Source organism: Oncorhynchus clarkii, chromosome 33, assembly GCF_045791955.1.
Source record: "Oncorhynchus clarkii lewisi isolate Uvic-CL-2024 chromosome 33, UVic_Ocla_1.0, whole genome shotgun sequence".
In the NCBI taxonomy this organism is placed as follows: Eukaryota; Metazoa; Chordata; class Actinopteri; order Salmoniformes; family Salmonidae; genus Oncorhynchus; species Oncorhynchus clarkii.
Genome location: NC_092179.1, coordinates 20627603 through 20651496, shown reverse-complemented (window position 1 = coordinate 20651496; position 23894 = coordinate 20627603). Strand labels below are relative to the sequence as shown.

General features: G+C 45.7%; 1 protein-coding gene across 1 annotated transcript; it reads left to right on the top strand.

Moving 5' to 3' along the window:
* The first annotated feature begins 7439 nt into the window (after positions 1-7439).
* Positions 7440-22397, top strand: LOC139393103 (protein FAM180A-like). The gene is made up of 3 exons (XM_071141454.1): positions 7440-7753; positions 12463-12560; positions 20678-22397. The coding sequence occupies exons 1-3, from the start codon at positions 7675-7677 to the stop codon at positions 21026-21028; spliced, it is 528 nt and encodes a 175-aa protein (XP_070997555.1). The 5' UTR covers positions 7440-7674; the 3' UTR covers positions 21029-22397.
* The last annotated feature ends 1497 nt before the right edge of the window (positions 22398-23894 follow it).

Genomic DNA, 23894 nt, shown 5'->3' with positions numbered 1-23894 from the left:
TCAAGAAGCTGATTAAACAGCATGATCATTATTACACAGGTGCACCTTTTGCTGGGGACATTAAAAGGCCACTCTAAAATGTGCATTTTTGTCACACAACACGATGCCACAGATGTCTCAAGTTTTGAGGGAGCATACAATTGGAATGCTGACTTCAGGCATGTCTACCAGAGCTGTTGCCAGAGAATTTAATGTTAATTTCTTCACCATAAGCCGCCTCCAACATCCAACCGACCTTACAACCGCGGACCATGTGTAATGGCCTTGTGTGGGCAAGCGGTTTGCTGATGTCGATGTTGTGAACAGAGTGCCCCAGGGTGGTGATGGGGTTATGGTATGGGCAGGCATAAGCTGTGGACAACGAACACAATTGTATTTTATCATTGTCAATTTAAATGCACAAAAATACGTTGATGAGATCCTGAGACCCATTGTGAGGCCCATTTTTTTAATGTGAAATCCATAGATTAATGCCTAATGAATTTATTTAAATTGACTGATTTACTTACATAAACTGTAACTTAGTAAAATCTTTGAAATTGTTGCATGTTGCGTTTGTAGTACGTTTACGGTATATACGGTATAATGCATTAGGGGTGAACACAACATACTGTATATACTGCAGCCAGTATACAATATCCTCTTCTTCTCCTGTGGGTTGATGGACCTCTGTAAACCAACATAAGCGTGCTGGCTACTCTGATACAACACCTACAGTGCATTAGGAAAGAATTTAGACCCCTAGAATTTTTCCACATTTTGTTAATTCTATAGTTTTTTCCCCTCATCAATCTACAAACAATATCCCATAATGACAAAGCAAAAACAGGCTTTTAACAGAAATATCACATTTACATAAGTGGTCAGACCCTTTACTCAGTACTTTGTTGAAGCACCTTTGGCAGCAATTACAGCCTCGAGTCTTCTTGGGTATTGGCAAGCTTGGCACACCTGTATTTGGGGAGTTTCTCTCATTCTTCTCTGAAGATCCTCTCAAGCTCTGTCAGGTTTGATGGGCATCTTCGCTGCACAGCTATTTTCAGGTCTCTCCAGAGATGTTGGATCAAGTTCAAGTCCGGGCTCTGGCTGGGCCACTCAAGGACATTCAGAGACTTGTCCCGAAGCCACTCCTGTGTTGTCTTGGCTGTTGTTCTGTTGGAAGGTCCTGAGCGCTCAGTTTGGCTGGGCGGCCAGCTCTAGGAAGAGTCTTGGTGGTTCCAAACTTCTTCCATTTAAAAATGATGGAGGCCCCTGTGTTCTTGGGGACCTTCAATGCTGCAGAATGTTTTTGGTACCCTTCCCCAGATCTGTGCCTCAACACAATCCTGTCTAGGAGCTCTACAGACAATTCTTTGGCCTCATATCTTGGTTTTTGATGTGACATGTACTGTCAACTGTGGGACCTTAATTGAATTTACCACAGGTGGACTCCAATCAAGTTGTAAAAACAACTCACGGATGATCAATGAAAACATGATGCACCTGAGCTCAATTTTGAGTCTCATAGCAAAGGGTCTGAATACTTATGTAAATATGGTATTTGACCTGTTTTTTCTTGTACATTATGGGGTATTGTGTGTAGATTGATGAGGGGGGGAAAATATGTAATCCATTTTAGAATAAGGCTGTAACGTATCAAAATATGGAAAAAGGGAAGGGGACTGAATACTTTCCGAATGCACTGTCTGTCCGCTTCAACCAATACTGTTGACTTGGATGCATTTTGACATACGTATTCCCTCTTGATCGATCCTAACCCCACTTTGTTCAGACTCTTCCCATCCTTTCCCCTTCTTTGTGCAGTTACTTTTCCTCTCTCTGTTCTCTCTCTCTGTTTGATGAGGGGGAAAAAAGTTATCTCTCTCTGTTCTCTCTGTTTCTGCTGGCAGTGCATGTTTCCTGTGTTGTGCATCTAGCAGGAGGTCTGGACTCATCCTACCATCAGCCACCTCTGGTCCAGGCTTTTTTTTAACCTTTATTTAACTAGGCAAGTCAATTAAGAACAAATTCTTCTTTCAATGACGGCCTAGGAACAGTGGGTTAACTGCCTGTTCAGGGGCAGAATGACAGATTTGTACCTTGTCAGCTCGGGGATTTGAACTTGCAATGGTTGCTAGTCCAACGCCCTAACTAGGCTACCCTGCCCCCCCTTTGATGTGTTTGGTGTCCACTTCTGGAAAACAACACGTACGCTACTCTGAGGTCCTTCCGTTTCCCCCAACCCTGACTATTGGACCTCATTGAACAACCCCTCCACCTGTCCTAGAATGCCCCCCAAGAGAGCCTGTTGTGTCCCAACTCACCCTTTCAGGTGGGTTCACTTCAGACCTCTCTCTCGCTGTCTCTCTTTCTGTCTCTCGCTCTCTCCTTCTCTCTCTCTCTATCTTTTGGTCTTTCTGTTTACTTGGCTTTGCTAGCATTATCTAACTAGTTGGGAAATCTGGTCACTTGGCTTCGCTAGCCTTAGCTCACTAGCTGGGAAGTCTGTTTACTTGGCTTGGTTAGCATTAGCTAGATAGCGAAATCTAATTTGAATGATGCATCAACACCTGATCAACACAGCACTAGATTCTTATTCCACCGGCCTTGGTTTCTGGAAGGATGTGGACTATGGTGTGAGAGGATTACAGAGGCTCACCTCGGTCTCTCAAGCACTTATAGCTGCTGAAGCATCACCCAGGTGGGTGCTACACATTCGGTGGTGGATGTTCCAGCGTGCCTACAGAGGAGGAGTAGCTGTGAACTTCAGAGGTGCCTGATAAAGAGCTCCCGACTGTTGTTTCTCCATCCCTGGCTGTACCATCGACGCCACCTCCACTCAAGCTACTCCTTTACTGAACTGCATCATGATCTAGCTATCTCCCATCAACTGCCAGCTCTGTGAATTTGAGATTCTGTATGAAAAGTGTAATTTTTATATTTGACCTTTATTTAACTCAGTTAAGAACAAATTCTTACTTTCAATGACGGCCTAGGAACAGTGGGTTAACTGCCTGTTCAGGGGCAGAACGACAGTTACTAGTCCAACACTCTGACCACTAGGCTACCCTGCCTATTAAATACACAGGAGGTTGGTGGCTCCTTAATTGGGGAGGACGGGCTTGTGGTAATGGCTGGAGCAGAATCAGTGGAATGGTATCAAATACATCAAACACATGGTTTCCATGGGTTTGATGCCATTCCAGACATTATTATGAGCCGTCCTCCCCTCAGCAGCCTCTACTGATAAAATACATTTATTATTATTATTATTATTAGAGGGGTTGGAGAGACTGACATAGATCAGGTGGAAGCGGTTGGTAGTTATGGCTTGATGGGTTGTGGCAAGGACTGGACAATAGGGCCTCAATTATGTTCTTATGTATCTTTACTTGATATGACATCAAGCACCGTCAAGAAACAACAACAGGTTGTGTAGATAAATACAATGTCCTTTCAAGATGGTGCGATTTCTACCAGCTATTGTCCGCATGTTGAGTCATCCCCAACTATTTCAACAGCAGATGCATTTCTCTCAACATTAGCCTGCCTGTGTGTGCAGCCCGTGGGCGTAGCAACCAGAATTTCCCTTCCCAAACCTTCCGTCAACCAAAGTCGTATCACCAGGCAATGTCGCCATCACCATGCACCCGTCACTTCCAGACTGGTCCGGTGACACTCCCCTCTACCATTCTGCAGGTGACCGAGTTGTCCCTGGAGACGGAGATGGGGGGGAGGGGGACGGAGAGGAGGGGGATGGGGGGAGGGAGAGGAAGGGGACAGGGGAAGGGAGAGGAGGGGGACAGGAGGAGGGGGACGGGGGGAGGGAGAGGAGGGGGAAAGGGGGGATGGAGAGGAGGGGGACGGGGGGAGGGGGAGGAGGGGGACAGGAGGAGGAGGACGGGGGGAGGGTGAGGGGGGAGGGAGAGGAGGGGTACAGGAGGAGGGGGACGGGGGGAGGGAGAGGAGGAGGACGGGGGAAGGAGACGAGGGGGACAGGAGGAGGGGGACATTAGGAGGGGGGGGAGGGAAAGGAGAGGGACAGGGGGAGGGAGAGGAGGGGGACAGGGGTCGGGAAAGGAGGGCAGGGCAGGAGATAGAGGTGTGATGGCTCTCTGGTCAGCAAACATGCCTTCATTGTATACATTACTAAAACTGTGCTATAATTATTAATTGCTACAGCATGACCTGAGACGTCTGTGTACCTTCCTAATCACTGTGTCAGAAATAATCACTCTGCCCACATGTAACAAGGCAGGAAGCTCTCAGCGTGTCACCATCATCAACACCTCTCACTCACCACAGGAAAGTCACAGGAAAATCTGTTACCCAGGGCGAATGTGTCACTGCCCACGACACACCAACAACAACCTGCAGCTCTGAGGAATTCAGCAAAGACATGCGATACTGCCTCAACACATAGACACTGACAAGCTTCAGAATACCTGCAACTGGAACTGCAATGACTAAGACTAATGACTGAAACACTGCTGTCGCAATGTGAAGGAGCAAATATCACCTTCTGTTGAAGTTTTAAACACCAATCAAGTTTTTCCTTCTCATTACTGAAGTGCTGGACTGGTCAAAAAGTGGTGGTGCAACAGAAAAACCCAAAGATCATTTAAGGGAACTTCGTCACCGGTGGTCATTAATTTCAGAGCAATTACGAAGCATGATGTCCATAGTGAGTCGTTATTGCATTGTAATTGTTTCTATGTCTAAGTATTGAGGCTGGTGTTGGGTGTTGTGATTTGGCTGGTTAGTTCTGCAGGCTCCGCTGGTCTTGGGGAGAGGCATAATCAACAGCAGCAGCAGTGGAATCTCTCTAAGAGAGCCTGGATGGTGTGTGTGTCCTCTGGCCAACCATAATAAGAGGAGCTGTCATGGGAGAGGGCCAGGAGACATCAGCTCCATTTGCAGTTAAGACACAGTGGAGATGGATCACGCAGCTGAGCCGCTGTCTGTGTCCAGACAAATTAGCTCTGAACTAATATCCTCCTGACAGGGTTTAGGATATGTTTCTACAGTAATGTTTTGTCTATTCATAGTGGGTCTCTTATGTTGGATGTTTTTAGGGAAATTCAGTTCAATCTTGATATCGGATGACTCGGAATTGTGTGGTGGAAGACGTATCAGATAGGCACTGGTGCTGACCCTGTCAAGAATTTATATTGTCCATTAAACCTTTTGCTACAGCTCAAATAACTATTCTGTATATTCTGCCCCATCCTGATTGCTGGTATTTACAGTCATGTGACATTTAGAGTCTGAAGTGTATACATTAATATGCTTTTCTTTTGTAGTTCTCCTGTGGGGACTGCAGCTGCACTTGTCTTGTCTAAAGGTAATTTGACTATTGAAGCTTTACAGACTTATAATGCCCTCCTATTCATTTGCATATTTTATGCATTACCAAGCTTTACAGCACGACTTGGGCAATTAAGCACTTGAGCGATTTCTCAAGGGTCCCCACCTGGACCTGAACCCAAACAACCCTTACATCTCTCTCAAGTGCATTCATATCGTGAGCATTTATCTTAATAGAATTCATTCTCAAATTCACGCAGCATCACCAAAATAGTTTGAAAAGGGCATCAGTCTGATGGGTGTTGGAGTGATGGGAAAAACAAGAAACAGGATGTTCTTAGCCTTCCCCCTGCTGGTAAATGGAGAACTACACGTCAGTAGAAATTATTAGGGCTGGGACTTTTTCCTGCTCATGTATCCAGGAGCTCCTGTGGACCTCATTTTATTTTTTAGCCTACAGTTAGGGATATGCTTGACTTGACCATGTGACCTCTGGGATATGTTTAATTCGACCATTTGACCTTACTAGGAGTAAATCCTGGCTGTGGACATGGTCCTGTGTCACAGTGTCACCTCCTCATCCATTTCAACAGGCTGATTTACTACGGTCTTTCTTCTAAGAGTAAAGGTGCTGGGTAGGTCAACAAAAAGACTGGAGTTCCTCTCTACCATGACCCTTCCAGTAAGGAGACGAGAGACAGGCTGTGGTGAGGTTTTCTTTACCTGCTGGACATTGTTCTCTCCGACTCAGGAACACCATCTGTTATTACCTTATGAGTTGATTGTGTAATGTACTGAGAGACAGGTGTTAAAACCTGTTCACTGGGAATATCATCACCTTCTCTTATCATCCTTTATTTGAACAAACTGTTCCTTCAGTGAGACACGGAAGGGCAGAATACCTCAGGTGCCCATCTGGTTTTAGAGGAGAAATTTTCAATTCAACATATTGTGTTCGTAAAGCAAATAACTTTAGCGGGCACTCAATTAATCATGCCCTCCAGCATTGCCTGATATATCAGTGAAATGTTTGAAGTTACCTAATCAAGGTGGTGGCAATAGTGATGTGAAGTGGGTAATTAAAACTACTGGCAATTTTAGATTTTCATTTAGATTTCATATCAGTCATCAGTCATATTTTTTATGATCATGAGCTGATAATATAGAAGCAGTAATTGTAAAACTAAACGTTTAACCCAAACGATCATTTATGAATACACCATTAGTTCTCAGCAGTAGAGTACTGATATAGCAGATATTGGTTGAGCTCTGAAATACATACTGCAAAAACAGTCAGTAAGCTGAGGTAGAATGGTGTAATTCTATTTAATAATAGCAGACTCATTTCTGAAATCGCTTGGTTTTTCCAGTTATTTTCCTTTATTCCCTGCCTTCATCTCAGAGGACAGGCCAACCAAAGCAAAGCCCCTGGATTCCTGAGCAAACCACTATGCTCCTTGGCCCTGGTAGCGAGAGTTCTGAATGTTATTGTAACTGACATCATGTGACTACAAAGAGAACAGAAACTGTTGAGGGGACAATGGAGAGACGAAGAGAACCCTGAAATGCTATACTGCACTGTAGCCTATTGTATGTGGAGTGGATGTATTTGAAGTGGGCAGATATTGGTGTTTTACTCTTGTCTGTGATGAAGCTGTCAGAGACTTACTGTGTATACAATATGTGGAATGCAGGTGGATTCTAAGACAGAGTATGATGATAATGAAGATGAAGATGATGATGGAGACGTGGTATTCCTCACAGAAGTGATAGTCTCAGCCACCATCGTTGTCTCTGTGTGAGGTAGCAATAAGCCTGGGGACGAGGTTACGATATGACCATGATGACCATTATGCTAATAGAACCCATATTGGAAAAGACGATGACCACGATGATGATGATGATGATGATGATGATGATACTGGACAGGTTTTACAGGTTGTAGACCAGCTGCAGCCAGTCTGGTGTCAGCTCTGCCTCAGCCAGTAGCACGGTGAGCGGCAGGCCAGCCACTAACAGAGCAGCCATTCCCTGGGTCTTGATGACTTCCAGATGACAGCCCAGACAGCCTGGCCAGAGGGAACTCAGCACTCAGTCACAGACAGAGAGAGAGGGGGGAGGCAGAGATAGGGAAGGGGAGGAGAGAGAGAAACAGACAGACAGAGTGGTGGAGAGGAAAGGATGAAGCAGTTGCATGTGAAGTGGTTTAGCAGTGCTCCAGTCAGCGTTCTTACCTCATTCTCCTGAGGGTTGTTTGTACACAGCTCTCTCCAGCTGGGGCCTGGCTGGCTGCTTTGATTGGCTGGTGACTGATCCACATTCATATCCCATTGAGACAGACAGAAGACAGGGAAGTGTCAGTGTGTGTGCGCTGGGCCGAGAGTCAGCATGATGCATCAGTGGGGTCTACTCATCACTGTGTTCTACTGCCAGCTGTTCCTGGCTGCTGCTCAACACTGGAGGAAAGGTAGGACACCTGAGTACCTCACAGAGTTTAGGCTGACTTCAGGTCAGTTTGAGGGGTCAACACAGACACGTTCATAGAAAGTTAATGGTTGTTGTGTAGACGTTTTCAGAACTAAGAGCAATAAGATGTAATGAACTGCATTTTGGAATCAAAGGAAAAAATATACAATATGGTTATGTATTAAGTACCGTTGTGTGTTATTATAACTGAACATTTAGCTGCCAAATAGATTATTTAGGTGGAGTTAAGTAGGCAAAAACAAATGTATGCAGACTTTTGTTCTGATGTGTTTGCAGACTTTTATGAGATTTTATGTTTTTTGAATAAAAGACAAATGTTTTGTGTGCTTTGGCAAGGCTGTGGGTCTCCTGTATGTATATGATTGTGTTGACGAGAAGGAGAGAGATTATATTTTCTGAATATCTTTCAACAAAGTTCCCAGCGAAAAACAACTTCACGTGCCTTCTTGTAATTGGGTCCAAACATTTGGATCCACATTCATACATTTTTTCCTTCCTTCCCTCCCTCCCTCCCTCCCTCCCTCCCTCCCTCCCTCCCTCCCTCCCTCCCTCCCACACACGTCAATGTTTGCTTCCTTAGAAATGTCGACGGCCAAAAATAGATCCCTCCAAATTAAGGAATGTAGGAGGGTGGATTTCAATCACTGAATCAGTCACATGATGTTGAACCTGCTTCAGGAAATGCGACTTAGCTCAGGTCTTTGCTGGCAGATGAGATCCAGTCATATGCATGATGTGTCTGTGTGGATACGAGCCTGACATGATCAGATAAAATAATACAAACTTTATTAGTCCCATAGGGGAAACTGGTCTGTCAATCAGTCATGTGTCTCAGTATCCATTCTGAATATATTATTACATTATTACATCCATGTCATACTAGTACTAAGCTTATCTACTGTATGGCTATTGAATGTCAGATCGCCCCTAAAGACCACATCTGAATATTTATGATTTGATAGAGGGGACATGCAGTGAATTAGAATTGGGGACAAACTGTAAGTGTAGCCCATGTGACTGTCTCTGGCCCACTGTGTCCCTCTGACTGCTCCCCAATTCTCCCCCAGCTGTTTTGACTGCAGCAGCTTGGAAAAACATCTGCATATCTGACTTGATATATTGTTATCCCTTCAACATTGTGACATATCTTGTCCCATATATGGAGCTCTCAGGTCTTCAGTCCACGGGGAAAGTTATAATTAGAACATATACTTAGCTTGCTCCGGAGTGTGTCTATTCTGTGGAAAATATCAGTTTAGACATCCCAATACAAATGTGTAAACTGGTTAAGAAAACATCATTCATCAGTTGTAGTATGGGAAATGTTCCTGACTTTGGTTTTGGCTCTGACTTTAATCCAAATAACCATTACTGTAAACCTGGAGAACAGTGACCTCTGTTTTTGCTGCTTTTCTCAAATCAAGACACAATTCCAGCCAGGACCATTTAGCACTGCTTGTAATGAATGGCTTTGTGTTTTCCCCTGGCTCATTGCATGTGCTTAGAGGGAGATTACAAGTTCCCTGCTTGTTTGTCAGGACACAGGGGACAGTGTCCTAGCAAACACTGATTATTTAGTCTAGCAAACACTGATTATTTAGTCTAGCAAACACTGATTATTTAGTCTAGCAAACACTGATTATTTAGTCTAGCAAACACTGATTATTTAGTCTAGCAAACACGGATTATTTAGTCTAGCAAACACTGATTATTTAGTCTAGCAAACACTGGTTATTTAGTCTAGCAAACACTGGTTATTTAGTCTAGCAAACTGATTATTTAGTCTAGCAAACACTGATTATTTAGTCTAGCAAACACTGATTATTTAGTCTAGCAAACACTGACTATTTAGTCTAGCAAACACTGATTATTTAGTCTAGCAAACACTGATTATTTAGTCTAGCAAACACTGATTATTTAGTCTAGCAAACACTGATTATTTAGTCTAGCGCTACAGTGGGCCGAGAAGCACGAGCGATGATTGATTTCGTCTAGCTCAGAGTTTGAAAACTGAGATCTACTTGCAGAGGTGGATCATCCACTTTAAACCAGCAAGCACTTATTCCATATGTGACCGGCTAGATTTGGAAACCGAGTCTACTGTGTATCAGACGAATGTGTTAGCCCGCTGAGCTAAAGCCTAGGCGTTACACAAGTCTTTGGGTCTCAGGCAAGATTACACATCACATGGGCATTGAACATAGATGTTTCTTTGTGTTGCTGTTGTTCTGCTGAGGTGAAAAGAAGGTTCCCTCCTGTTTTTCACTTCTGACTCGGGCTCAACACAGTGGACTCAATGTATCATCTCTGTGTGTGGAATTCCAGCTCCACCTACCTCCACTTATAGATACACACTGGAAGGCATCAGGAAAGGATGTGCTACTGGATAAAAGTCAACATTGGGGCTTAGGCTTTCCAATGCATACTGAATCATTATCACACTTGGATGCACAGTAGCACATATCAGCCCAAATCTGGGTGAAAACGATGACGGCAATGTCTGGCATTCCTCGCAGCTGCTGTATGTATGGCGCCTGTGCAACTAGTGGTGAAACCCATAAAAATTGCTGGCTGGTTGGAGCAGCCATGGAGCTAATATCTCCACAGAGGTACGGCATCGCCTTAACATCAAACGATTAATGGAAAAAATAAGCATGGAAATGAACCTCATAGACCTCATAACCTCACTGTTCACACTGGCTCTGTGCCAATAAAAGTTGTTGTCCCTATGGGTGTGTTATGTATGCTTATACATTCCAACGCTGAATATTTAACCCTTTTTCTGAATTGGGAGAATGTGGCAAGTGTTGTCCTGTCGAGAGTGTGAGGCCTTGGTGGCGGGACAGTTAGAAGTTCAGTGGAGGGGGACTGGGAGTAACAAGAGCTGGTCTTGGATCAGATTCCATAAGGAGTACAGTCGGAGAACAGTGAGTGGAATTGTGCTGGGTGTCAGTTGACCAGGAGCTGATTCCTGATCAGTTTCCATTGAGAGGGCTCAGTGAGCCTATATTTCTCTTGGCTCAAACAGCAGATTACTGTACAGTGATTGGATATCTGGCTTAGATTAGTAACAAGAGCACGTTCTACAGTAGTAGGGAATCTATCCAAGCTCAGATAGACACAACACCTACCAGAGAGTGACATTATATGAGAGAATGAGAGTAAAGTATGGACAAATAGTTCCCTGCATGTTATGTTTTATAAAGCTCAGTCACAACTGCGTTGAACTCTTAACTGTTGAAAGGAAAACGTAATTTACCCCTAGTCACGCTGTGTTCCTGCCATAACCTTTCTGTTCTGTCCAGGGCCCAGGCATTCCCCAGACAGACTGAAGCACTGCATGATTGATGGTCTGTTTGTGTCCACTTCATACATGCTCCGACTTCCAATCAAGCTTATTTGGACCTTGTCTGTCTGTACCTGACCCTTCAACCCAAAAGCACATGGCCTTGTACTTTCAAAACAGTCCCTGCCAGGTATTCAGGGCTGTAATGGAAAAGAAAGTGAATAACGTATTGAGGGAGAGGTGCTGTTGCACCAAACTTTCTTTGGGTTGGGCTGGGTCATCTCTAGGTCATGTTAACAACATTTCTCAATGTGTCATATTTTTCTGTTGAAGTCAAATACTTGACCCACAAGAATGTCCCTATGTACTGTAGCTGCCTCTCAAACTGGTGAATGGTATTACCATGTCACTACTGTGACTCCTGCCTCAAATCATCCCCTCACTGTTCAGAAGCAGCTCAGAGTAATACAGAGGAAACACTGTTGAATGAAGCCGCTCAAAGTCCCATTATCTCACTTAATTTTAATCAGGCCTAGGTCATTTTTGAGAAAACAGGCGAGTCCTTTGTAGATATAATAACTACTATCTCCCTTACAGGTCAAAGAATAGGTGTGAAGGAGGTGGTTCAGTGAATGGTCTCATCTGAGATCAGAATACCTGCCTTAGCTGCATTTAGCTCAAGAGCTGCCTTTAGCTCAGCAGTCTTGTGGTATGCAAGAGACCAAGGTTGGAACCCAGTTGGTAAGCTTGTGTCCAGGTGTTTCTCTGCTTCTGCTCCTGGTTAGCTCCCCTTATAAATGACAGAGCTGCCTTAGTCTGCGGTTCTGAAGGCTGAGAGAGAGGGTTTTTATAAGGAGCAGACCACAGCTCCTGAACTCTCAGGCCTGCTGCGGCACACATGCCCTGACACTTTGAAATCTGACCGCCCTACCCTATAGCCTATGCCCTATAGACACACCTGGCTCTTTGAAAAGAGGGGGCATCTATAACGTGGGACATACCAGCGATTACCGGTGTCAGAGGTTAAAAGGTTTTCACCCGGTTTCACATAGGGACATCTGCTGCAGTTTACCCCCTAGCTGTCTCCCACAAACCTGGGGCTCGATAGTTTAACCTACGTAGACATGTTTACAGTGTGCAGTAAGTGTAGGATTTTACATGACCTATAGCCACTGTGTCAATGTATTGGACTATATTGTATACTGTATGCCACTGCGTAAATACTGCAACGTGTGCTGAGTTTGACTGACCTTCTGGTCACAACAACAGCAACCATATTCACCCGCTCAACGGGAAACTATTGTATTTCAGGACTTCTTTTGGTTGCCATTGGTTTAATGAGTCATTCAACTACTCAAAATGCTATCTCTCCTCTTCTCACTTTCTCTCCCTTTTCTCTTCAGCCCTTTACACATCAGCTTTTAGAGTGAAGCGTGGCACACACTCATTGGTCAACCCCACCTTCCAGAACTCTGTGGAAGATGTTAACCTGCTGTTTGAGGTGAGTCGAAAACAGCCATCTCTGCTGAAATGACATTAATGGGCTTAAAAGGGGATTTAACTTCTTGTGAATGTTACATGGAAACAAGAAGATTTTTGTCAAATAAAGTTAAATCTTCCACAAATGTAAAGTTGTATTGCATGCTCTCAGTCTGTAACAGTCTGGCTCTTCTCTCCGACCCACAATGGATCATCTAGAGACCCTCCTCTCAGATAGTTTTGACTTTATTACTTAATAATGTTCTGACATTGAACTCCACATCCCAGAGGTCCCTGCTTCTTCTCGTTGTTGAGCCAGACCATATCCACTGTGGGCACAACCCAGATTCATCCACACATACTACAGCTGGTATGTTGGAGCCCAAGGAGCAAACAATATGTCTGGACATATACAGTTCAACCATCCACCGCTCTGATGTTTGAGTGGAAAACATGGACACAGAGGTCATAGGTTATTGAATCTTTGTGAATCTTGTGGGGTAGCAGCAAAACATGTTGCATCAGAATCAATGCCACTCAACTTTTATATTCACCATTGCTTCTAAATAAAATATCTTAGGCATAACAAGTCAAAAATACCTGAAAGCTCATCTCTTGTGCTTTTGGGAAGAATTCTTGACTTTCAGAGACTCTGTTTGTTACCTAAGTGAGTTGTAGGTCCCGTAGGGACCCCTTTCTCCATGCTGTAGTAAACTCTTCTATCAGTCCTTGTCAGTGCCAAATATCAAATTGGCCCATAGACCCTTATGGAGATCTGAGAGCGCATAGAGACTAAGGGCTGATTTGGAATTGGGCAATACAGTATGGGAAGAGGCTACATTTCTACAGTTTGTTATGACAGAGCTCTGAACATAGCTGAGCAAACAACGGAAACCAAGAGGTACGTGTGCAGTAAGCAAAGATGGAGAGCTCTTGTCTTCAGCAGTGGGCCTATGTGTGTAGGTATGTGTATCTCCTCATCTCCTCCTCTCTTCAGAGTTCCATTCAGAGAGAGAAGTGAAAGTTAAAGATGTATTGAATGTTTGACTCTTCTTCTCCTACTAATTGAAGTGCTGAAACATTTCCTGTTTGATGTGAATCCTGTGGGTACCTTCCCACCTTCGACATGGAGGTCGAAGGTGGGAAGGGCAAAGACAGAGAAGCTGTAGGCAAACAGTGCTCATGGGTTCAAACTTTCTGAATTTCATACAGTTGAACTTGGACAACGAGAGTCATGGTTGGAGCAGGAACGTAGTTTTGACCCACTGGGAAAGGGAAACTGAAGCCTCAGTCAGCAGTCGTAGTGTGTGGGTAAAATCACTGGGGAAACCAAGCCAGGATAATAAAAAAAACATATTACAACCTATGTGCTGTGATAATTGTGTTGTTTGCTCTATAACCTGTTAGTTCATACGTCTTGACACCATGATATATAGGCCTAAGGCCGAGACAATAAGAAAACACTGGCAGAATAAACTCAACCAGGCCTTTGTGTCATGTACTGTCATGTTGTGTCTTGTTTCTGTCCTTTCCCTTCACCCTGTCTCCCTCTGCTGGTCGTTGTTAGGTTACCTTTTCTCCCCCTCTTTTCCCCAGCTGTGCCTTGTCTCCTCCTAACTACCTCGTCACCCCTTTTCCCACCTGTTCCCTTTTTCCCTCTGATTAGTCCTCTATATCTCTCTCTGTTTCTGCTCCTGTCTTTGTCGGATTCTTGTTTGTGTTGTTCATGCCTGAACCAGACTATCGTCATGTTTGCTGCAACCTTGTCCTGTCCTGTCGGAACCTGCCGGTCCATCCGAGCCTACGTTTTGTTTTGTTATTAAAGAAGCTCTGTTTACGTTAATTCGCTTTTGGGTCCTCATTCACGCACCGTAACAGAAGAATCCGACCAAGAATGGACCCAGCGACTTCGGATCCTCTCCACTCAGCCGTCGAGATCCAGGGAGCGATGCTAGGCAGACACAAGCAGGAATTGTCTGCTGCTCGGCATGCCGTTGAGACCCTGGCCACCCAAGTCTCCAACCTCACAGAACAGGTTCACCATCTCCGCCTCGATCCACCGGCCACTTCCAGGGCTTTCGAATCTCCGGAGCCCAGAATCAATAACCCGCCGTGTTACTCTGGGGAGCCCACTGAATGCCGCTCGTTCCTCACCCAGTGTGATATTGTGTTTTCTCTCCAGCCCAACACTTACTCCAGGAGCACTGCTCGTGTCGCCTACGTCATATCTCTCCTTACTGGACGGGCTCGTGAGTGGGGCACGGCAATCTGGGAGGCAAGGGCTGAGTGTACTAACCAGTATCAGGACTTTAAGGAGGAGATGATACGGGTTTTTGATCGATCTGTTTTTGGGGAGGAGGCTTCCAGGGCCCTGTCTTCCCTATGTCAGGGTAATCGATCCATAACAGACTACTCTATTGAGTTTCGCACTCTTGCTGCCTCCAGTGGCTGGAACGAGCCGGCTTTGCTCGCTCGTTTTCTGGAGGGTCTCCGCGCAGAGGTAAAGGATGAGATCCTCTCCCGGGAGGTTCCTTCCAGCGTGGATTCCTTGATTGAACTCGCTATTCGCATTGAGCGACGGGTTGATCTTCGTCACCGAGCTCGTGGAAAGGAGCTCGCGTTCTCCGTTGCCCCCCTCTCCGCATCACTACCATCTTCCTCTGCCGGCTCGGGTGCTGAGCCTATGCAGCTGGGAGGTATCCGCATCTCGACTAAGGAGAGGGAACGGAGAATCACCAACCGCCTCTGTCTCTATTGCGGTTCTGCTGGTCATTTTGTCACTTCATGTCCAGTAAAAGCCAGAGCTCATCAGTAAGCGGAGGGCTACTGGTGAGCGCTACTACTCCTGTCTCTCCTTCAAGATCCTGCACTACCTTGTCGGTCCATCTACGCTGGACCGGTTCGTCAGCTTCCTGCAGTGCCTTAATAGACTCTGGGGCGGAGGGCTGTTTTATGGACGAGACCTGGGCTCGGGAACATGACATTCCTCTCAGACAGTTAAGGGAGTCCACGGCCTTGTTCGCCCTGGATGGTAGTCCTCTCCCCAGGATTCAGCGTGAGACGCTACCTTTAACCCTCACTGTTTCTGGTAATCATAGCGAAACCATTTCTTTTTTAATTTTTCGTTCACCTTTTACACCTGTTGTTTTGGGCCATCCCTGGCTAGTTTGTCATAATCCTTCCATTAATTGGTCTAGTAATTCTATCCTTTCCTGGAACGTCTCTTGTCATGTGAAATGTTTAATGTCTGCTATCCCTCCTGTTTCCTCTGTCTCTTCTTCACAGGAGGAGCCTGGTGATTTGACAGGGGTGCCGGAGGAATATCACGATCTGCGCACGGTGTTCAGTCGGTCCAGGGCCACCTCTCTTCCTCCACACCGGTCGTATGATTGTAGTATTGATCTCCTTCCGGGAACCACTCCCCCCCGGGGTAGACTATACTCTCTGTCGGCTCCCGAACGTAAGGCTCTCGAAGATTATTTGTCTGTAGCTCTTGCCGCCGGTACCATAGTCCCCTCCTCCTCTCCCGCCGGAGCGGGGTTTTTTTTTGTTAAGAAGAAGGACGGGTCCCTGCGCCCCTGCATAGATTATCGAGGGCTGAATGACATAACAGTGAAGAATCGTTATCCGCTTCCTCTTATGTCTTCAGCCTTCGAGATCCTGCAGGGAGCCAGGTTTTTCACTAAGTTGGACCTTCGTAACGCTTACCATCTCGTGCGCATCAGGGAGGGGGACGAGTGGAAGACGGCGTTTAACACTCCGTTAGGGCACTTTGAATACCGGGTTCTTCCTTTCGGCCTCGCTAACGCTCCAGCTGTCTTTCAGGCATTAGTCAATGATGTCCTGAGAGACATGCTGAACATCTTTGTTTTCGTTTACCTTGACGATATCCTGATTTTTTCACCGTCACTCCAGATTCATGTTCAGCACGTTCGACGTGTCCTCCAGCGCCTTTTAGAGAATTGTCTTTTTGTGAAGGCTGAGAAGTGCTCTTTTCATGCCTCCTCCGTCACATTTCTCGGTTCTGTTATTTCCGCTGAAGGCATTAAGATGGATCCCGCTAAGGTCCAAGCTGTCATTGATTGGCCCGTCCCTAAGTCACGCGTCGAGTTGCAGCGCTTTCTCGGCTTCGCGAACTTCTATCGTCGTTTCATCCGTAATTTCGGTCAGGTGGCAGCCCCTCTCACAGCCCTTACTTCTGTCAAGACGTGCTTTAAGTGGTCCGTTTCCGCCCAGGGAGCTTTTGATCTCCTCAAGAATCGTTTTACATCCGCACCTATCCTTGTTACACCTGACGTCTCTAGACAGTTCATTGTCGAGGTTGACGCGTCAGAGGTGGGCGTGGGAGCCATTCTTTCTCAGCGCTCCTTCTCTGACGACAAGGTCCACCCTTGCGCGTATTTTTCTCATCGCCTGTCGCCGTCGGAACGTAACTATGATGTGGGAAACCGCGAACTGCTCGCCATCCGCTTAGCCCTAGGCGAATGGCGACAGTGGTTGGAGGGGGCGACCGTTCCTTTTGTCGTTTGGACTGACCATAGGAACCTTGAGTACATCCGTTCTGCCAAACGACTTAATGCGCGTCAGGCGCGCTGGGCGCTGTTTTTCGCTCGTTTCGAGTTCGTGATTTCTTATCGTCCGGGCTCTAAGAACACCAAGCCTGATGCTTTATCTCGTCTCTTCAGTTCTTCAGTAGCCTCCACTGACCCCGAGGGGATTCTCCCTGAGGGGCGTGTTGTCGGGTTGACTGTCTGGGGAATTGAGAGGCAGGTAAAGCAAGCACTCACTCAAACTCCGTCGCCGCGCGCTTGTCCCAGGAACCTTCTTTTCGTTCCCGTTCCTACTCGTCTGGCCGTTCTTCAGTGGGCTCACTCTGCCAAGTTAGCCGGCCACCCTGGCGTTCGGGGTACGCTTGCTTCCATTCGCCAGCGCTTTTGGTGGCCCACCCGGGAGCATGACACGCGTCGCTTCGTGGCTGCTTGTTCGGTCTGCGCGCAGACTAAGTCCGGTAACTCTCCTCCTGCCGGCCGTCTCAGGCCGCTTCCCATTCCCTCTCGACCGTGGTCTCACATCGCCTTAGATTTTGTCACCGGACTGCCTTCGTCAGCGGGGAAGACTGTTATTCTTACGGTTGTCGACAGGTTCTCTAAGGCGGCTCATTTTATTCCCCTTGCTAAGCTTCCTTCTGCTAAAGAGACGGCACAAATCATCATCGAGAATGTTTTCAGAATTCATGGCCTTCCGTCAGACGTCGTTTCGGACAGAGGTCCGCAATTCACGTCTCAATTTTGGAGGGAGTTTTGCCGTTTGATTGGGGCTTCCGTCAGTCTCTCTTCCGGCTTTCACCCCCAGTCTAACGGTCAAGCAGAACGGGCCAATCAGACTATTGGTCGCATCTTACGCAGTCTTTCTTTTCGCAACCCTGCGTCTTGGTCAGAACAGCTCCCCTGGGCAGAATACGCCCACAACTCGCTTCCTTCGTCTGCGACCGGGCTATCTCCTTTTCAGAGTAGCCTCGGGTACCAGCCTCCGCTGTTCTCATCTCAGTTCGCCGAGTCCAGCGTCCCCTCCGCTCAGGCTTTTGTCCAACGTTGCGAGCGCACCTGGAAGAGGGTCAGGTCTGCACTTTGCCGTTATAGGGCGCAGACTGTGAGGGCTGCTAATAAGCGTAGAACTAAGAGTCCTAGATATTGTCGCGGTCAGAGAGTTTGGCTCTCCACTCAGAACCTTCCCCTTAAGACCACTTCTCGCAAGTTGACCCCGCGGTTCATTGGTCCGTTCCGTATTTCTCAGGTCATTAATCCTGTCGCAGTTCGACTTCTTCTTCCGCGATACCTTCGTCGCGTCCACCCGGTCTTCCATGTCTCCTGTATCAAGCCCGTTCTTCGCGCCCCCGCTCGTCTTCCCCCCCCCCCCCCCCCCCATCCTTGTCGAGGGCGCACCCATCTACAGGGTCCGTAGGATTTTGGACATGCGTCCTCGGGGCCGTGGTCATCAGTACCTAGTAGATTGGGAGGGGTACGGTCCTGAGGAGAGGAGTTGGGTTCCCTCTCGGGACGTGCTGGACCGTGCGCTGATCGATGATTTCCTCCGTTGCCGCCAGGTTTCCTCCTCGAGTGCGCCAGGAGGCGCTCGGTGAGTGGGGGGGTACTGTCATGTACTGTCATGTTGTGTCTTGTTTCTGTCCTTTCCCTTCACCCTGTCTCCCTCTGCTGGTCGTTGTTAGGTTACCTTTTCTCCCCCTCTTTTCCCCAGCTGTGCCTTGTCTCCTCCTAACTACCTCGTCACCCCTTTTCCCACCTGTTCCCTTTTTCCCTCTGATTAGTCCTCTATATCTCTCTCTGTTTCTGCTCCTGTCTTTGTCGGATTCTTGTTTGTGTTGTTCATGCCTGAACCAGACTATCGTCATGTTTGCTGCAACCTTGTCCTGTCCTGTCGGAACCTGCCGGTCCATCCGAGCCTACGTTTTGTTTTGTTATTAAAGAAGCTCTGTTTACGTTAATTCGCTTTTGGGTCCTCATTCACGCACCGTAACACTTTGTTTCATCATTACAAAACCAGAGAGCAACCTCTGTCCAGTGAAGTCCACAAAGCATATTGAATTTAACCAACAGTTACATGAACTACAGCATGGTCAAGCAAATGAATGTTTCTGAAATTTTTGGACCACTAAACAACTATTGATTTAGAACCATGGAGAGGTACCGCAAGTCGCAAAGAAACAGGAGCGGCCTCCACAATTCCAGCACTATTTCATCTTCATAATTTCAACATTATCAAATCACCTATGCTTAGTCTAATACAGTGACAACTAAAAGACACCAAAAACGATTTAGTCCAAATAACGTGAGTTAAATATGATGTGGCTGTCCATGGTTCTGATTTCTCTCTCTCTGTGTGTGTGTGTGTGTGTGTGTGTGTGTGTGTGTGTGTGTGTGTGTGTGTGTGTGTGTGTGTGTGTGTGTGTGTACAAGTAGAAAAAACACGTTCACTCACCCTACTTGTAGAAAAATGCCAATGCCGATCTCCTCTATTTCATGTTGACGAAACGGTCTATGACTCTGTCATACAGTACATGCTTTTATTTTTTGTTGTCCTAGACTACCTTGCTAAAATGCTTGCTCGCTAGCCTAACTTCCTTTCATGGGAAACATTAGCTAGTTAACATTAGCCTTCTACATCTAGCTACATATTGAACTTCCATCCTCTCAGACCAATGTATGAATTTATCCTTGAATCAGAATCACAGTTATAATAATTTGCCAGTATGGTGAATTAAGTAAAACCGCAAGTCCAAATCCCTATCTCCATCGATGGCTAATTTAGGAAAGGGACAATTTTAGCTAGCTAGCTAGCCACCGAAGGACAACAATACAATTAAATGCAACAATTCAAGTTGTTTTTGTCAATGACGTTTGGGTCTCGATGTGATGTGATAGGGGTGAAGCCAAATCAAAACTGGCTTCCCTTGACACTTTTTTTGGTGAGCCAGGACCATTAACAATTTAGCTCAACACTGATTGGCTATTATTTTATCCTTTTTTAAAATCAAGGCCAAACTATTTTTGACCAGACATCATCAGATAGATGGCCTACATATACAGAGACAAAGGGGCACAATTTCACTCGCTTTAATGTTTTCTCTGGTGAGATGCATTCCGCCTCTGAAATACTGACACGAAAGATACATTTATTTGAAACTTTTTTTCTTGGACAATTTTTTGGGGGAAGCCTGACTTCCCTTGGCATACATGAATGCATGCCAATGGGAGTCAGGTTACTCAAGGTAAACCTTCCCTCTATCCATGGAAGGAACGTAAACTTATTTTTAAGGTCTTAATTATTGAGTGTTTAGTCCGATTCAACAGAGGAATAAGGCAGCAAACATATTTTGTAATGTATTGTATGACCCCTACTGGTAAGAGCTTGACTTATGTTCCAGTTATACCATTGGTGGCGCATGAGATGAGATTCACCCTGACTATGTGTGGGAAATTGCTCTGTTGATTCAATCAGTCAATTGATTAAATCAATCAAACAATCTCAGAACATGAAGGTATTGAGATGACAGATGGACATATGAAAAGTGGATCTGACAGAACCTGTAAAGAATCTGATACAACTGTGTCTGTCTTCTAGATCCTGCTGGCAGGCCTGCAGATCGAGGGTGAGGACAAGCCCTTCGTGATCCCAGACAAGGAGCTGGCGTCTCTGAGGAGGGTCCAAAAGCTGGAGGTTATCTGTGAGGACGTCCTGCCCAAGAGACTATCCGAGATCAGACGTCTGACCTCCCACCTGTCCCAGCGCAGAGGTGCCCTAAGCAGGGAGGACTTTGAGCGCACAGTGCTCACTATGGTGTACACTGCCCAGACTCTGGTTCATACCACCTCCCAACACCAGAAGGCACTGTGGGGAGACGCCCTGCTGCAGCTGTTCAGGGCCCTTCAAGAAGATCTGACGCCCCTACCCAGAACACCTCAGCACAACTAGTGTTATGGACATGTGGACACATTCTTTTAGATACTGTAATATACTGATCATTTTATATTGTAACACAAGTCACTTTTTGGCAGAAAATGTAAAGGATGTTTTCTATTGAGTTGTATTGTATAATCAAAACGACTGTTCTGATAATGTAATGTGTTTGGTTATGATCAAATGATGATATGATCTAATCATATTGAAAGGAGGATGTGGGAAAAGGAGGGATGTGAACAATATCCTGTTCATGTTCTATCTATCGGATTCCGTCTTGTTCCAGGACTTCAGATGTAAACAAACATTTAAAATATTTTATCAGTCACTCTGTCATCATGATTCATTACAGGTCTTTATCAAATCTTCTGTCATAATCTTCCCAGCTGTTTATCACAATCACATAATCTTTTCCCAGCACAGTCCTGTGGCGAAAAGGAGCTTCATGAAAAAAATAGTCCCATGAGGTGCAGAAATATTGTATTGAACTGTAACATTGAAGACAGGGGTATCAATTTGCTCAGCTTATTTCTCTGCAATTGATATTATAATAAAAATAATGATCAATATATATCTATTTGAACTGTAACATGGTTATGGCCATGTTATGAACCAAGCTAAACACTGAAGAAGACAGTTCAGCTGAAAAGTGTGTGTATGCTATCCTGATGCAGTAAAAACATGATTTATATATAATGAAGTAAGCTTTATGCAGCATCTTTTAGACTGCAGACCCATTACAATATTTTGGGCTTATCTGGATTCACAGGTTTTACGCACCAACAATACTTTTTGGAGAGCACTATGGTCCTCTTTTGATATGGCCTTGTTATGATTATGTGCAAATGATTGATATGACTTAAGGATGTTCATTCACATTTGCAAAAACGTGGGTAGGGATTTGCCTCAGTCCCAAACTATTTTTATTTTGGAATTAGAGGATTTTAGCTGCTCTAGCCTGCAGGGAGGATGTCAGACTAGATGTGAGACATGGGGCCTCAGGCTTTCTACACATCCCCCAGATCTACACATTCCAGCTCTTCAATGGCTACAAAGAAAGACGAGTGCCTAATCTGTGTCCTGTTTGCGACATAGTCCACCGCTGCTAGAACAGACTTTCCATTGACATACTGTTGCCTACAATGTTTCTCACTCTTCCACTGCCTACAGATGACAGGTTCAGGGTGGCGGCCATTTTGCATGGAAAACTCCTCTCCGTCTCTGTGTCCAGTTGCTATTGTTTCCGGATGGTGATAGAACTGATCTAGCTCTCCTGGTGGTCACACATCAAGGCACGGGTGAGTCCATGCCCCATGCTCCCGGTAGAGCCCACTAGAGCCCTCATTGATGAGAAACTGTGGTGAAGAAGTTTTTCCCCAAAAAAGAAGATCACCCTTCGTTCCTTTCAGCGCTCTGAGGATGGGAGGTGTTCGGCCATTATGCCAGTGATGAAACGGGGATGGTCAAAGGTAAGAACAGGTATGGTTTTGGGCTTGTGTTCCTACTTTACCAGGTGTTACTATCTATGTTTGTGATACTTCATGCAAAATGAAAAATTACAATATTTTGACTCGTTTATCAACTGTACAAATTGCTATAGGAAAGCAACTGAGTTGTGTTATTGTCACGTACCGTGTGTGAAGTTGCCGAGGACATCCGTTTTGGTGGTTTTTATGTGTGCTTAGAGTCCATGGGCTTACTGTGGATCATGAGGCCTGTGTCTGGCAGTGAAACATGACCCAGGTACACACACACACACACACACACACACACACACACACACACACACACACACACACACACACACACACACACACACACACCACACACACACACCAAATTACATAAGATATGCCTCTGCTCCAGTATGAATTTGAATTATTTTCAGTTAGCTCTCCCTACATAGTTCACTGTTTCTTTTCTCCGTGTCAGGTTGAGGAAGAAGGATATCTGTACTCCACTGCTGGTTCAGATCTCTGTGTACAGTTGTCCACATCAGCCAGGACTTCAGTGAGTAGGCTGCTGTAGCCTGTACAGTCGTAGAGCGCTGGTGTATGGCCCCTGTAGTCCAAAAGATAGACATCTACAAGGACGGAATCCAGGGAACCCTTTTTATACCAGCAGGTGACTAAACAAGATATTTGTACGCGATTAAATATCCTAAAACGCATTACGGTATATCATTAGACCAGAATGTTGACCTTGAAGTGTGATGGACTGTTAAATATTGGATGCAAGTGTAACTATATGACTGTATATGTTTTCCTCTATAAGGTCCCGGACCATTCCCTGCTGAGCTGGAGCTATCTGGGGGAGGAGGGGGTCTGTTTGAGCATCGCTCCTCTCTGTTAGCATCCCAAAGCTACGTCTCCTTAGTGCTGCAGTACCCCACGGACGTCTCTACAACGGTTGCCATAGGATGCAAGTACTTTGAGGTATTTGCACAGTTCATTGTGGAAAAAGATGCAAGAGGCCTGAAGTGTGTGTGCTCTGGAGTTTGTTGTGAACCTGCCGCCCCTACTTCAGACAGCCTTCACTATGCTGAGACCATCCTCAGGTGGCCAGTGATAGAGGCTATGTTTGGCTTCTCACTGTGAGTCCTTATCCCTGGCCGTTTACTCTGATGTCATTAACATGATTATTCCACACCTTCCTCTTTGAAATTGACTTGTTTGATTGATAACCAGTTAATTGGTGAACGCAAATACTGTAAACAATTATTTTACAGGTGCTCTGTAGACACACCCCTCTCCTATTTCCCAACATATTTGTTGATAATTCCCCTCTTTTCCAGCCCAGATGCATGGTGTGTATAAGTGGCAGCCATGGTTTCCCTTTCAGATTGTCGCTTGTGTCAATAGCTGACAAGTACAACACGTGA

Bases quoted from the DNA above. Each gene is read 5' to 3' on its own strand.
- LOC139393103 (XM_071141454.1), top strand. From the start codon at position 7,675: ATGATGCATCAGTGGGGTCTACTCATCACTGTGTTCTACTGCCAGCTG. The intron at 7,754-12,462 runs GTAGGACACCTG...TTTTCTCTTCAG, and splicing joins TGCTCAACACTGGAGGAAAG to CCCTTTACACATCAGCTTTT. The intron at 12,561-20,677 runs GTGAGTCGAAAA...TCTGTCTTCTAG, and splicing joins ATGTTAACCTGCTGTTTGAG to ATCCTGCTGGCAGGCCTGCA.